Source organism: Aplidium turbinatum, chromosome 1 (genome assembly GCF_918807975.1).
Source record: "Aplidium turbinatum chromosome 1, kaAplTurb1.1, whole genome shotgun sequence".
NCBI classification, from domain to species: Eukaryota; Metazoa; Chordata; class Ascidiacea; order Aplousobranchia; family Polyclinidae; genus Aplidium; species Aplidium turbinatum.
Window position 1 is genome coordinate 10840502 of NC_137472.1, and position 14782 is coordinate 10855283.

At 36.3% G+C, this 14782-nt stretch overlaps 1 protein-coding gene across 1 annotated transcript; it reads right to left on the reverse strand.

Annotated features, from left to right (window-relative positions):
- Window positions 1-2655: 2655 nt before the first annotated feature.
- On the reverse strand, window positions 2656-14194 carry LOC145775601 (beta-1,4-galactosyltransferase 2-like). The gene is made up of 8 exons (XM_082586955.1): window positions 14138-14194; window positions 13563-14039; window positions 12623-12745; window positions 11797-11913; window positions 10918-11128; window positions 7725-7875; window positions 6300-6420; window positions 2656-3960 (listed from the first exon to the last, which is right to left on the reverse strand). Exons 1-8 carry the CDS (start codon window positions 14192-14194, stop codon window positions 3823-3825), a joined length of 1395 nt encoding a protein of 464 aa, XP_082443081.1. The 3' UTR covers window positions 2656-3822.
- Between the last annotated feature and the right edge of the window lie 588 nt (window positions 14195-14782).

Consider the following 14782-nt stretch of genomic DNA (forward strand, 5'->3'; position numbering starts at 1 on the left):
ATAAGTATTAGTACTACTTCGATCAAAACTATACAATATTTTTTAATAGTGTGTGAACAAACCCTAACTGCTGCTTATTTTAACACCAAACTAGTTTAACAAAACATTTCCACTTTTTCGTCCAAGCGCGGCATAGTCTTTCTTTAGCACCGAGGTCAAAGGTTACGCTGGGCGGAAAGGGACAATGCGTTTTGCAGAAAAAATTTTGATGCACGACTACGTCTCATGTCAAATTTGAGCTCCACGAACTTAGCACCCCTCAGTCATTGTTTCAAAATAAATAGTTTATATCCTGTTCATTTAAATATTATTATAATGCATTTGGAGAAAGATTTTTTGTTCCTGACAAAGCTGTGACCGGAGATATTCGAATATAGCACCTTTTTCAAGATCCTGATCCAGTCGGTAAACTCTCAGTTTAGAACATGACCATAGAATTGACAAGAAAAAGAAGCATGAGCTGAAAGAAAATAAGTGTACTAGGTTTCAATTTAATTTTATGCTGATTGATTGTTTGATTGAGTCTTTATTCTCGGACTGGGAAAGTTTTCTAGTTTTCCTTAACTTCACTATTTTCCAACCCCAACCTCCAGGGTTAGGTGAGGGTTTCGGTTGGGTTTAGAAACTAGTAAAGCAAAGGGAAAGTAGTCAAGATACAATACAACTACTTTGCCCTATATTCTTGGTCAATTCCAATTTATGACGTATGAACACTTGCAACAAGGGCAATTTAAACTCCAATGAACATAAAAAAATAACAATACTGACAAGTTTTCAGAACTTTTCACTTTGAAAGTTTAAACAATATTGTGATGTCCCAAAAAAAGAGACTCAGCATAGTGAAAAGTTCAACAAACCGGCTACAGTGTGAACAAATAAAGACAGGAAAAAACAAGTAAATCAAACGTGAGATACAATTAAATATAATCCAATACATACGGTACCTACCACTTATTTTTTAAATAAGGTTTGATTAATCAAGCTCAGTTGAATATTGTGAAGATTTCACAAAAATGAAAAGCGTAACAAAAATTTGGCGATTTAAATCCATTTATAATTTCACTAAAGGTAGGCTTAGTAAAAAAAGTTTATTTATTCAAAATTAAATTTAGGGGAAACTTTATAACTGAAACAGTTTTTATACTACGGTAAATCAAAGTTACAAAAATAAAGCAATGTTGACGTTGTGATGATGCGAATTTTAGTACAAACGATATCATATGGTCTGGCAGCACTTCTTTTTTAATAATATGCAGGTTAGGCTCAGTTCAGTTTGTTTTTATTTCTGACTATCACAACGAAAAAAACAATATATGATAAACATAGCAGAGATCTAGAAAAAGGTAGAAGCGACAAAATGCGGGCGTTATAACGTGTATGATACCAAACCAGGACAATCAGTTTAAAATATGGCACGGTCGCAATACCTCAATCAGGCGATAAGCCATTTAATTTTAGTGGCAATTCAACGATAAAATAATTATAGCAGGAATTAAAGTTCTATTCCAATAATAATTAACTGTATCTCAGTCGCAACAGTCTACTTTTGTATATGGTTTAATTTTCGCTCGTATAGGCTATAGCTATACCTAGGCCTACTTCTTCAAAGTCTTCGCTTCCTTTTCTTCTTGCCTTCACATTTTTCTAAGGTTTGTTTGAGTTGTTTTTCTCTGCGAGTTCATTATCAATTTCGAAAATTTTGCTACTGAAGTAACTACAACTAAATTTTCTTCTTGATTTGTCTAAACTTGGCTTTTTTCCAGACCCTAATTTTTCTTGAGTGCAATTTTTGTATTAGGACCTGGAGAGCGAAAACTTTGCTGATTAGTTTCAGAAAGCGCAGGGAAAAAAACGAAAAGATAAACTTAAATAATTTTATGCGCTGTTTTCAACTTTTGTTCTGCTGCAAAAACTTTTAAATCTTGTCCTGATCGTGATTTTCAGCAAAAACGAAGATCCAGTCCTGATCACGATCCTGCCAATGCATTGATTGAATCTTTATCCTCGGACTGGGAAAACTTCTTGCAGAACTCCTGGCAGTTTCGCATACTTGCTGTAGACTGTAGAGGCTTTTAATCACTGACGCTAGCCCGGTTACCGAGATTGACAGCTAGGGAAGTTTCCGATTGTTGAAGTCTTGTTGCCAGGGATTTATTCCATCTCCAGACAGCAAAATCAGTCATTTTTATGTTGATTCAACGTCTGAGACATTGGATGAATATAAAACTGACGGATTTCGCTGTCAGGGCATTAGAAGCCGCTGAATGGAGAGCAGTCTTTAGGTCCTAATGTGCGTTGCTCAAGCGCACACCTGGAGAGTCAAACCAGTGCCGATTGATCTTGAAGTTTCTTCGTTCCAGAAGTCAGGCACTAACTAGTTGGGCTATATTTTAAATGACCTCAGAATGTAGATGGTTCTGGGTGCTAACCCTGTAAACATCTCTGATAGTTACCGTATCAAAATACAGTAACTTATAAACATAGCCTAGATTCAAATCTAGGCTAAATCCTGCCGGATTTGCAGGGTTTTCGAGTTTAGCCTTAGATGCTTTTCGTGGTAAGTTACGATTATTTCAATAACAAAAGGCAGCATGACTCTCAATTTCTTTTATTTTCATGAGTTCGGATTGTTAATAGATGATGAACAGAAACAGAAAAACGTATAGCGCTTAAAGACACGGACATAAAATTAAGAAGTCCAACGAGACTACCTTTGACAAACAAATCCTGGTGCGAATTAACTAATGATACGACTGAATGTCAGAACATAATAATAAGTGGTATCTGGTCGGAATGGTGATCCGAATGACTAAACGTCTAAACGCTGAATTATGATGACACTGAAAAAAAGAATAACTTATAAGTAGGCTAGGTTAACTGAAAAGTGTTTGCCTGGAGGAAAAAAGGTCCGAATATGGAAATTGTAGCAGAGTTCAATAAATGGTCAAGACAACTTGTTAAAATATATTTAAAAAAAAGGTGAAACATGAATAGCAAATTAGTTCTCAATATTAGCAAATTAGTTAAAATTAGCAAATCAGTTCTCTTCCACATTGACACAACTCGCGCAGACGTTGAATCTATGTAAAAAGGAATTGATCAGTTGAAGCCTTTTTCTTTGACTTACCAAGGTCCAGGTCAGCATCAAGAAAAGTAGGTTATGCCCAAAGCAAAGTAATACTTTTTAAGAAAACATAACATACAGCAATAGTAATGAAATAGCATCTCATTTCAATATTCAGCCCCATTACATGAATCCAATACACATAGGTTATTTTTATAAGTAAGACATAAGCTTAATTGCATGGCTCGATAAGTGCAACTTTGTCAATATAACACTAATAACATCCAAGATGATTCTGCCATTTTGTGAGTTATAAAATTTCTGCAAAAAGGAGAAAAAGTTCTTTTTTAAAAATCAAATTACCACGATTTGAGGTTGAAGTCTTTGTAATTATTTACAGTTATGTTCGTGTATCACGGGATTCTACCTAAAAATATAGCCTAATAATTTGCAATACAAAAAATGAAAATCACTAAAAATAGAGTGGTTTTTATAAGATAAAAATAATTATTCAAATTAAGGAGATGTGAGGGTTTGTAAAGTCATGAAGACTTCCCAAGATACATGGATGACACCTTCCCAAGAAACATGGATGACAACCTCTCAAGACACATGGAGATGCACCACTGATGATCCCAAACAAAAGCGAAACTCGAGTATGGTGTCTTCCATTTTTGTTCGATCGGGTTCTTAATGAAATAATTATCTGGTTCCATAAATGCAACTTTGTCAATGACTTTATTAATATCCAACATGACTCAGCTATTTCGAAGATTGTACCATTTCTGCAAGACAGATGGTTGGTTCACGTGATTAAACTTTCCTAGACTTGAGATTGGAGCATTGATATCTACAGTTATGTTCGTGTACAACTGATTTACATCGCGGGATACTACCTGAAAAGAATATGATAATTATCAATAGGCTACAATGCATTATCAATTTAGTAATACGCATTTACTTGGCTAATGATACCAGAATTATGTGTGAAGATGTGGAGTGCCTACAAAGTAAAGATTAGCATTAGCCCACACAGGTTAGTTTAGCCATTTGGTTTGTCAGCATCGCTGCATCAATTCCACAAAAAAAACTTCCACGAACAAATAAAAAAGAGGTGGAATTAAACATCAATTCCACCTCCAACGGCGTAGCCATCAGCACAAAATTTCGGGAGGCGGGAAACTAAGTAGTGTTTGCACAAGTCAGTTGAGCCCGGCAACGAGTCACAGAAAACGAAGCGCTCAAAGGGTGGGTACTGGGTATGGAGGGTCTTTCTAAATTTTTTCTCAAAAATGCCTTTAAATCGTTAATTTTGAGTTAATCGTTAATTTAATTTTTAACACTGATCAAGGTTACTTTCAGCGTAATTCTATAGTAGTTCAGGAAGAGGGGCAATTGCAACATTTACGCAACCTGGTGTTTATCAATTGCAATTCTAGTGTCTTTGCTAAAATCATTGCACATAAATATTGAAACATTTAATTTTGTAATTGAAAAATGTAGTTATTACATTTGAAAGTAATTGTAACTTGAAAATTTCAGATGGTAATTGTCAAGTATTAAACATTTTGATGATGTAATTGTAATGTAATTAACTGAAACTTATGGAACTGATCCAACTCTACTTCACAATAGCTGTGAAAGTCTTACTTCAAATTACCCTTTTTTTTTTATTCCAGAGCAAAATGAAAAGTAAAACTTAGCACAAATGAATTGAAGCTCTTGCTAACCTTCTGCGTTGAGAGCATTTGTCTCGTATTGCTTCAAGCACAAAGTCGGTTGGTTGGTTTTGAATCTTTATCCTCGGACTGACATAGCCTTGACTGTTTATTCCTGGTAGTTTCGCATACTTGTAGAGGCTCTTGACGCAGGGCCGGTTACCGAGATTGGCAGAGTGAAGTTTCCAATTGTTGAAGTGTTGCTGCTGGGGAATTATTCCATTCACCAGGTACCGCTGAATAGAGCAGTCTTGAAAACGCGTTGCTCAAGCGCAGGGGTCACCAAACTTTTTTTCTCTGAGGGCCGGATTGCTGCGAGATTAACAGCTGCGGGCCAGATGCCAATTGCGAGAAGATACACAACTATTTAGAATCTCCATTGACTTGAATTTAGCACAATAAATAATAGAGTCAGCGGTAGAATAGAAAAGTTGTGATGAAAATCGAAAGGTTGCTGGAAAATTTATCCCCTGCTCCTGCTGTGATACACTACAGGGCATCGTACTCTTGAAAAAACATTACATCTTTCCAAATTTGGCCTAGGCTGTCCCCATTTATAGTGGACTAATGATAAAAACAGAACGCCAACATGTAGATTGCCTGGTGGAAAAATGTACAAATTATTTCCGCAGCACGTGGCGGGCCAGATGAAATCAGTTCGCGAGCCGGTTCCGGCCCGCGGGCCGTAGTTTGGTGACCCCTGCTCAAGCGCACACCCCGAGAGTCGAACTTGCACTGCGTGATCTTGAGCCGGGCGCGTAACCACTGATCTAGCGGGCCTGCTTAGTCTACATTAGTGGACCTACACAGTCGACCTAAATAAGTTGTCTGACCACGAGCAACACCAACTCAGCATCACAGAATGTTAACTTGACGGCAAACTTTTGACGTATTTGACGTTTCATGAATCAGTATGACGTCAGAGAATTACTCCAATCATAATTGTAAAATAAAACTGATTGTTGATTTCAGCAAATTATAATAATCTTAATCACAATCACTAGAACACATTATTTTATTACATTATTATATTTATTAACTTTGTACAAATGCACTGAAAATGAAGAATTGCTTCTCGTTTTGTTTCGCAGTGTATTTTGGTGACACGCCTCTTTGGCAGGCCCGGATTTAGGGGGGGCAGAGGGGGCATGTGCCCCGAGCCCCCCGACTTTTGAAGGGCCCCCCTACGTGGAAAAAATGTAACTTTGTGTTATTTTTTTCCTTTCAGCCTTTAAAGACTCTGCAAATTGGTGTGTAGTGCTGGAGTAATGCTATTGTAGACGTGGAGGTGGCTTTTCGCGCCGTAGGCGCAAAAATTTTTTTTACAGGGGGCCCCCCGATCTAAAAGTGCCCCGGGCCCCCCATCAGCTAAATCCGGCCCTGCTCTTTGGTAGTACAGTTTCTTACTTGTGAATTAAAATACAAGTAGAAAACCTTTGTATGACTCTGGTTGAATGAGGTAAAAACACAACAGTTTATAAACTCATCAATATTATAATGGAGTTTGTAAAACTTACCTTGTACTTTAAACTGTTAAGTCCGTCTGTTATCATGTTCGTTGGAACATTTTTCAAAAGTTCACTTCTTGCGGGGTTTGGCTCATTTCCAACATCTCGATTATGGGTAAACATCAAATACCTGAAACATAACGTTATTTCAACGCCGAAAGGTTTTCAAAACAAACTTTTCTGAATGGTGTCAATGATGCAGAGGGATTGCGGAGGTTGTTCACAAATAACAAGATCAGAATCATTTTTTTACTTTAACTGTTAGGCATTAATTTGTAGGAGGTGAGAAAGCTTTGAGACGGGATTTTGAAGTCTGCTTTTGACTACAAGGTCTGGTAGGCCATGCTTGATCGCCAGAAAAAAAAAGGAGTTTAGAAGCCTATTAACTACTTATTAAGATATAAATTAATATTTTCATGGATTTGACACAGACAGAACATGGACTTGGTTTAATTCTACCGGATTTGGTGTCAGTCACCGGATTAGTATTTAAATTATTTTAACTGAATTTGATTTTTGACTTCTGCTAATTTTGTTGGCTTTAGCAGTGCTAGTGTGCTTGCTTCCAGTGCTGCTAGTGAAAAGGTAGTTGGTAGCCTACTGCAGGCAATAGGCTACGGTTTGTACGAAGAGAACACAATTAGCATCAGTAACTTTTTGACACAGTAGTATGTTATAGTTGGTATGTTTTTCGCCCGGACGCGTTAATTTTTAATCTAATTTAACTTTTCCAGAATAACCTATCAAGGCTTTGTCAGTCCAAGAATAAAAATTCAAAGCCAACTAACCAAACTAATTACCGTAACCATGTTTCACCACGGTAAATCATATGATATGACTTGGAGGTAAATTATCCTCGAGATGAAGCCTCAAACAAAGCAAACCAGGCTTGAAGTTCATAAATAGTTTGAAATGCTCCGCTTTGAATAAAATGAATCGCATTATCAGATAAAATAAATTCTTAAAGTCCCTAAATTTTCATGTTACCCAGTCCTATAGATTTTCTGCTAAACTTGCTTTAATCCGGCTCTGACTCTACCAGAGATTATCGCACATTCGAAAACATGTTTTGCTTTTATTGAGCTTAATTCATCAAGCCTGGTGGAAAGTTTGCTGAAGTCCAATACTCGCAATACGGGGAACATAAGACGAAAAACCGTGCACCAAACAACCAACAGTGTAGGTCTGCCTACCATCCAAACATATAGGTAGCAGGCGACATTACTAAGAAAATACGATCGTTACCACATCATCATTCGTGGAGACTTCGAAGATTGGCAAACATTAAACGAATCTATTTAAAAACGTATTTTATCAATGTAGGCCTAGTTGATGCTCTGGTTTATCAAGTGGTTGATGTTGTTAACACGCTGGTCTATCTTACAAGTAGACTAAATGTAAATCGATGCAGTTGCAAGCGGCTATTTATTTTACCTGGAAATATTAGTTGGATATCTGATGACATTCATTCCAGCTGCAAAAACTCTGTAAAAAAGTTCGTCATCTTCTCCTCCCCAGCCCCAAAACTTATTGGAAAAACCATTCACAGTTTGAAACTGCTCTTTCGTCAGCTCGGTTGCTCCACCTATAAACGCACTTAACATTAATTGTTATTATCAACCACATAAAGCAGGGTTACCGTACTCCACTAATCTTAACAATGATCCAGTTTGACAAGTTAAATATTTTTAGTGGTCCGGTGAATAAGTTATTTCACACGCAACCATGAAAGTTAAAGTGCCCCTGACAGGTTGGATCCAAGTATAGTAACTTTTTAAAGCATTTCCTAGCGCAGAATTACACTTAGCGAACTTTTTAATCTTAACCTCGTAGCTCGACTGGTTAGGGCGTAATTTAATCAAACGTCTGCTCCGCAGCGCCACCACAGGCGAAACTCCATATTTCACTGCTCTGGGACGACTTTGGTGGTATTACGTCATCCTAAGTGGACGTCGTTAGCAACGGATGAAACAAACGTAATTAGTAGATCACAGTTTGGTCGGAGTTGGTACAAGCGGTTGCTTTTTTCGAAGATTTACTGTTTTTTGCAGTTTAATAAAACTGTACTGGATACGTTTCTACAAAACCTAAAATATACTTGAAGTGAAAAATGAAGAAATCGTACGAATTATCATTCATATTTAATTCATCATTCATATTTAATTCATCATCACTATTCAAAAATAAATAAAAGTTCTCTCTTTCTCTCATAATGTGCCTTCAGTTGGCCATTGAAATCCTGTGTAACGGCCATCTGGATCTGGAAAATTATTTCGGATTCGCCAAACAATCCGAGAGCATCACCTTGTAGTAGGCTATACACTCCAACACATGCCTGTAGGCATTTTTACTTTAGTGGTATTAACAAAATCATCTTCAGTGAAGTGAACATATACGACTAGTTTTGTATGGCCCATCCCACTTTCGAACACTTGAAGAAAACTTTGACCATTTTCTTCTCAGTACCTTGTTTTGTGGGAAAGTGGGAAAAGAAAGCACACGGTCTTTGTCACTGACAATGTCACATAAACAGCAATTTGTAGGCATTGCCTCAACCATAAATTAAAGGTACTGTTTGTGAGATACTGTTGTTACACTGCAAATGGCTATAGCCAGATTAGGACAAATAAAAAAATATGAAAATTGTAGCCCTATGAAACTGCAATTTCAATTGAATTGAGATGCTGTTTGATAAAAGTAAACTCAACCTATTTGATCGAAACCTGATAGTAATAATAAGTTCACTTTTTCATTTCGGTAATTCTTAATTTGCACATGCTTTAGACCAACAGAGCCCCACACATTCACGTTTTGCAGTAGCCGTACCATACTTTACCAAGTCATCACAGAGAAAGAATGTATCCTTCCCGCTTACTGTGACGTCACAGCGGTGTTGCCGTTTTTATTTTCGCAATTGAATGAGTGCCAGATTCGCCGATGTCAACGAAAGTTTGCAAGCGTGTAACTTAGTAGCTTGTTGATATTTTTTACGATTTGCTGGTCAGGGAAGTTTGTTCGTGTCATCTTTTTGGTATCTTAGGTAAATTTAGCGAATTTATTTACCTGTCAGAGGCACTTTAAATTATCTAGGAGTGACTATGCCCCCGTCGAAGCCCCCGGCAACTAGGATCATCACAGCAAAAATTGCTTCCTCCCAGTAGAAATCTGTTTAAAGAAGCCCGGAAACGTGGCAATGAAGTTATTCTTCCAAAAGCTCAAGGTCCACCGTCCGCACCCAGAAGGTCCGGATTCGGACCGCGGTCCGCCAGTTGAGTAGCCTTGACATAAAGGCTCAATGTAAGAGAGTCAAAAAAATATCCCTTCTAAGACGAAATCAAAAACTACTTAGATTGAAAGCTGAGCGAAGTAATACAAACATGCTCACATGGCGGTAGAAAATGCAAAGCAATTCCGACAGCAATTTAAGCGAGCGAACGTAGGCTATTTTGCTTTGAGCTTACTTCAAAAATTAAAAAACAAAACTTTTACACTTAATCCTGAAGATTTTATGTTTGAAATAGAAAGCAACTCAAGGACAAAGCTAATGAAAGAAATTAAAGATTTAAAGAATGAATGGTAGCATTGAAGAATAGTCAAAATAATGAAAAAATGTAACAGAAAAATTCTTTAAAATCTCAAAAGTTGACAATTTTGCGACTTGACTGAATCAGTTTCATTTGGATGTTTTTGGTTTAGCAAGATAGACTTAATTTAAAAATATATAAATTAAGTCACAACTTTAGTCATTTGAGAAAGCTCAATTGATGTATTTTGATATTACCAAGCCTTCTTTCAGCACAAGAAAACGTTATTTCTCAAACTGTTTGATTTTGTCACATGACCCCTACCACCTGCTACAGGCCTGCAATACCTTGTACTAATGTTTGTCTGTGGCTTTGTAAAATGTTCATTTCCTAGATCTCTCTGCTGTGACGTAAGTAGTTATTCAATGAAACCTCAAAGTAGACCTATGTTTACCTAGTTCACACACAGCTTTGGCAAAGCTTTCTGATTGGTGGGAAGAGTCTTATCAGCTAATAATCACTTACTGTAATTATTGTAAAATAAACCAAGTATCGTTCATGGATATATTATAATGTGTGCGTCACAAACACTATGTCACATAAATATATACTGTAGGTAGCTAGCCTACCACGTACCTTTGTGTTTCCCATTGAAACCTTCAAACTTATGAAAGCTTTAAGACTGATTTCGATTAATCCTTGAAATCATAAGTACAATTTAAAAATTTCTTTAGACGTCACCCAAAACTCCCATAAATTACCCGTATCAATATCGATCACTGTTTCAGTAGGATGGCGCAGCGGATAAGGCGCTAGCTTTCCAATCATGCAATCCTGGTTCGGCTCCCGGCTTAAGCTGGTTGTTGAAAAACACCGCTCACCTCTACCCAGGGTGTAATAAATTGGGTGAGCGTAGTTGCTGAAGGATAGGCGGCCGAGAGAAAGGAACTGGCCACCCTACTCTCGTTAGTGCTGACGGCTTAGTAGTACAATAAAAAGCTTATCTTCTCATCTCCCGATGCTTGGATCAAGTATGGGAGTCTTCCTTACAATTTCGGTGATTTTCATACGAAACAGTAAAAAAACACTTTTTGCTGACATACCGAAGAATTGGGCATACGGTATGTGGTATTTGAACTTGCTCATAGCAACCGCTAGATGTCGTGGTTGGTCAGGACAGCTGTACAAGACATTGTCGTTTTCCAATATCAGGTCAACATCGTGGAACACAAAGCATTGGAAATCGTAATCTTTGATGGATTCCATAAAACCGACATTTAGAAGTTTCGCTCGATTGAACATACCCGTTCCAAACTAAACAGAAACAAAAGAAATTAAACGAAATTGAAACAACATCAATGAATTGGTGAGTAAAAGTGATCGTATTGAACATTTTTACTCACCTTTGCAGTAAATCATCGTTTCAATTGGGAATGCTATCAAGGATGTTAGGATTAGAAAAGGCTGGGAAAGGAATTTTTAGGGCCTTAATTTATTGTTTTTTAAATTGTGAATAAAAATCATGTGAGATTGAAGATTATTATTTGTCAAATAACCATGCACAAACAATGCTGAGCAACACCACAACATTTAACATTATAACAAAACAAAAATAAATTGGAATAAAAAATGTTTTCCACTATTCATATAGGCTAGTCCTTTTCAAGTTTTTAAAAGAACTTTAAAAGAAATTTGTTTTAAGCCTCTGATACTCTTAGGCATTTAAAATTGTTTTCCTTCCAAACACTAGAAAAGGACTATATATAATAGGCTATGAAAAGTTGAAAACGTTTGGTTTTTGATTTATTATGGTTTTATTTTAATGTTAAATGTTGTAGTGTTGCTCAGCATTGTGGTTGAAAAATGCAACCTTTCCACACAAATTCTTATTCGTTATAAATACAACACTTTGACGAAGACGTGAGGGAGTTATAAATTTCATTTCTAACACAAAAAATCTCGACGAGTATCTTATCACTTACTTGGTTAATAACATAAATCCTGTAATCAAGCTGCTGTCTTTGCAGTATCGGATGCATGTAGTGAAGAAAATAATGCAAATGGGTGTCTCGGTTGCGAAACGGAATTATTATTGCCACCTGGAATGATGTGATGAGACCGTTAGTTGGTGGAAATACCACAGCAACAAATTCTTTTCAGGTTACATATAACTATGCGCTCAAAATAATTCCAGTTCTTTAGTTAATCAGTTTTTCAATGACTGGTAATAACAGGTATGCGATAATGTTAATTAATGATAAGTTATGTTGCTAGTAATGCCAAAACTGGATTATATTTATACAAAATTAAAATGGAATGCTTATAAGCACTTAGATTAAGCCTTAAACGTTCGGCTAAAATATGTGAAATATATTAATCGCTAAGCATAACCTGATGTTGCTGCTTAGAGTTCTTGCCTTTGGTACAAAAAGCAAACTCTACGATACAAAAGATCGCACTCAAAACACTAAAGTTCTCTATAAATGAAGCAACAAAACCGGACTAACTTGAAAAAAGCAAACATTACAAAATCAAATTTTCAGATTCTATACACTGAATAACATTCAACAAAACCAGTTTCAATGTTTGGCTTATGAAAGCTTTTCCATACAAAGTGATACATTTGTTAAGTTAAATCGTTCATATTAAGAAAAAATTGTTGTTTCAGTTAAATTTTATAAATACAGTATAATTATTTTCAAATAATTTCTTAGACTTCATTTTACTCGGCACTAAAAATTTAGAAATAAACATTTGTCTTTCAGTATAAACATAATAGTTTGCCACGTCATAATTATTCATTGTCACCCTCCATATGGCTGTGCATTCCCGTGGCTTGTAGTGACCTCCGGCGGTAACAAGTGAGTTATCTCTTGCAGTTTCTCTATATGTTGGGACAGGTTCAGGGAGTGGTTCAGCATCTTTACGTCCCTAATATTAACTTATTATTGTTAGTATTGTTATTATTATTGAAACATACTTTAATTATTCAAAGTTTTTAATGCTTAGAATAAACTAAAAAGCGAAACGATAAATTGCAACAGCATTTTGATGGCAATTTTCAGGCATTCTACTTTTGGCAACAAGTGGACATGATCCGCCCCGATAGCTCATTTGGTTAAGCGACTGACTTTAGACACGAATAAACCGTATAATCAAGGCGCTGGTTCGAATCTCTGGGTGTGCGCTTGAGTAACATATCAAGGATCGTTCTCCATTCGGCAGGATCTAATAGATGGAATAATTCAGACAACACTTCAACATCAATCGGAAACGTTAAACTTCAATCTGTCAAACTCGGTGACCGGGCCTTCATCAGTAGTTCAAAGCCTCTACAAGTAGCCTATGCGAAACTACCAGGATTAAGCTCTCATAGAAGCTTTTCCCAGTCCGAAGACAAAGATTCCCGCAATCCATTAATCATGTTATCTTCAATTTTCGATCTAATTTAAAAAAGGTCATTTCATAATATGTTTCTTCAAAATCAACTGTTATTAGCTTTAGATAAAATACTCAAATAATACATAGAAGCATCAATGACACAAATAGGCAAGGTTGCCAAAATTTGTGTATAGACTGTTGCACATATAACGAACTGTATAAAACATTAAGTATGCTGCTGAATTTTTTAAGAAGTAATGAAGTTCTAGATAAACTTTTTATGGAACACTGACCACAAATCAAGACATGTTGAAGGAAGCGAGTTAAAATTTAAAAATACCATGATTTGATGAAGTTCATTACTCACACTAAGGCCAGGAGGTATTTCCGGACATTCCGGCAATGGAATGATGTTTTCCGTAAAACTTTGTGAAGCTAGTATCCCATTAGTTCCTAAGAATGACGGCTGAACATTTTCTGAAATTGATGGGCCTGCCGTGTATAGAGGCTGAAGATTTTCTATAGTTGGTGGCCCAATAGTTCTTGGTGGTGGTGCTGCAATATCTTTGGCAGTGACTGGGACAATGTTTTCACTATCTAGTAGTTGAAAAGGTTCTTTAGTTGATATTCCATTAATTTCCCAGGTTAACCGCTGAAGATTCTTTGTAGTTGATGGGCCAGTAGCTTCCGTATATGATGGCTTAAGTGTTTCTGCAACTGGTAGGCTAACAGCAAGCTTGTTTGGTGTTTTTAAAGTTTGTGTTTTTGTAGTTGTTGATTGCGCAAGTGAATTTACCTTTAGAGGTTCAGCAGTTGACTTTGTCTGCAAACTACTGGAATATCCCTTCAGCAAAACACGAGTCAATGTTTTACTTAAAGTATTTGTACGACAACTTGCATTGGTGCAATTTCTACTAGACTGGTCCAAACTTTGGGAATTACTTCCTTTACCAAAATATCTGAAATATTTTTGAAACGTTTCCCGACTGATCGCTCCATTTGAAAAGTAATTTTTGTTCTTGTCTCCACGTGATAATACCTGACAAATATATTTATCTGTTTAAAAAGACTGTTCATTTTTAAGGTTAGTTATCATAAGTTGTCGACTTCGAAAGCAATATTAGAGTTAATATACGGAAAACTATCCACTCTCATAGTGAATATAAACGTAAACATTTTATTTCAAAGCAAATTAGATCTTTTTACGATATCTTGGTTATCTGGGGAGATTATTTCCACGTTTAGCGGCATTTTAACAATCATTTTTTCATGTGATCAAGCTTAAAATATATATACAGCCATTAAGATTTAGCATTTGCAGATCTTACCTGAAAGCTGTGCACTGCTAAGACCAGGATTAAAATCATAACAAACAAAAGAGCTGAGCATTTATATTTGTAGAGAAAGTGTTGAGCTTCACTCATTTTATCATAAATTCGGTTTTTATGTTTATAATTCACATTTTTTGTGCAAATACTATAATATCCTACACCAATTTTTCTGAGAATACAATAAAATCCGACATATTTTAGTCAACAAGAGCCATACTAAGGTGAATTTCAAAGATACTTAAGTTATAGGCCTAAC

Excerpts from the sequence above, each read along its gene's own strand:
- LOC145775601 (XM_082586955.1), bottom strand. The coding sequence starts at position 14,194 with ATGGAGCGATCAGTCGGGAAACGTTTCAAAAATATTTCAGATATTTTG. Across the intron at positions 12,746-13,562 it reads AAATACCTCCTGGCCTTAGT|GGACGTAAAGATGCTGAACC; the intron begins GTGAGTAATGAA and ends AGTTAATATTAG. Across the intron at positions 11,129-11,796 it reads GGATTTATGTTATTAACCAA|TTTGGAACGGGTATGTTCAA; the intron begins GTAAGTGATAAG and ends GTTTCTGTTTAG.